Raw genomic sequence first — 882 nt, 5'->3', positions numbered from 1 at the left:
TGGTCCTTCGAGGGTGCCGAGCGTAGCCAACTCCAGCTGAAGTCGCTACACCTGCGGCGTCTTCGACGGCAACTTCTGGAACCTTCGATTCATCTTCCACTACTCGAGAAGTAGCCACCCCACCTTAGACTTCGGTCCTCCCTCCGACGGAACGAGTAGTAGAGAGAGTTGGAGTGTGTCTTAGAGAAGGTGAGGGTTGTAGTAGTATATATAAAACTAAAGTTTTAACTTATACGATTTTTGTACGTGTTCTTGAACTATCAATACCACCTACATATTTATCTCTAATAAATATATCCTCATTCTCATTAAGTCTTAACTTCGTGACTTAGGCGGCGTCCACATCGCTGAAGTCGACCTCAACCGATGCGAGCCGTGGGAGCTTCCTGGTACTTTACTACATATTCATCTCCCAAATTGATTAATTAATTAAACCCTAATCCCCATATATATGTGTGTGTTGTGCAGATGCGGCGAAAATGGGGGAGAGGGAGTGGTATTTCTTCAGCTTGAGAGACCGGAAGTACCCGAGCGGGCTGCGAACAAACCGGGCGACCGGCGCTGGCTATTGGAAGGCAACGGGGAAAGATAGGGAGGTGGTGAGCGGTGCGAATGGGGGCCTTCTTGGGATGAAGAAAACCCTAGTTTTTTACAAAGGCAGAGCCCCCCGAGGGGAGAAGACCAAGTGGGTCATGCACGAGTACCGCCTCGACGGCGACTTCTCCTGCCGCCACACCGCCAAGGTATTAAACTTTTTTAGCCTACCTAGGGTTGACTTGTTTTATTCTAGGAAATAGTTTTTGATTTTGATTTTGGATAGGATGAGTGGGTGATATGCAGAATTTTCCACAAGGCAGCTGAGAAGAAGAGCTTGGTGCAAGG

The 882-nt window shown here is 48.1% G+C and overlaps 1 protein-coding gene across 1 annotated transcript; it reads left to right on the top strand.

The window, feature by feature from the left end:
* Nucleotides 1-352: 352 nt before the first annotated feature.
* Nucleotides 353-874, top strand: LOC125199999 (protein CUP-SHAPED COTYLEDON 3-like; the record flags this gene model as incomplete). The annotated part of the gene is made up of 3 exons (XM_048097817.1): nt 353-389; nt 469-743; nt 821-874. Coding segments are annotated over exons 2-3 (318 nt in total), but the record flags the coding sequence as incomplete, so codon positions are not given.
* Between the last annotated feature and the right edge of the window lie 8 nt (nt 875-882).

The sequence above is a fragment of the Salvia hispanica genome, unplaced genomic scaffold (assembly GCF_023119035.1).
Source record: "Salvia hispanica cultivar TCC Black 2014 unplaced genomic scaffold, UniMelb_Shisp_WGS_1.0 HiC_scaffold_767, whole genome shotgun sequence".
NCBI classification, from domain to species: domain Eukaryota; kingdom Viridiplantae; phylum Streptophyta; class Magnoliopsida; order Lamiales; family Lamiaceae; genus Salvia; species Salvia hispanica.
This window is presented reverse-complemented; position numbering and strand designations above follow the sequence as displayed.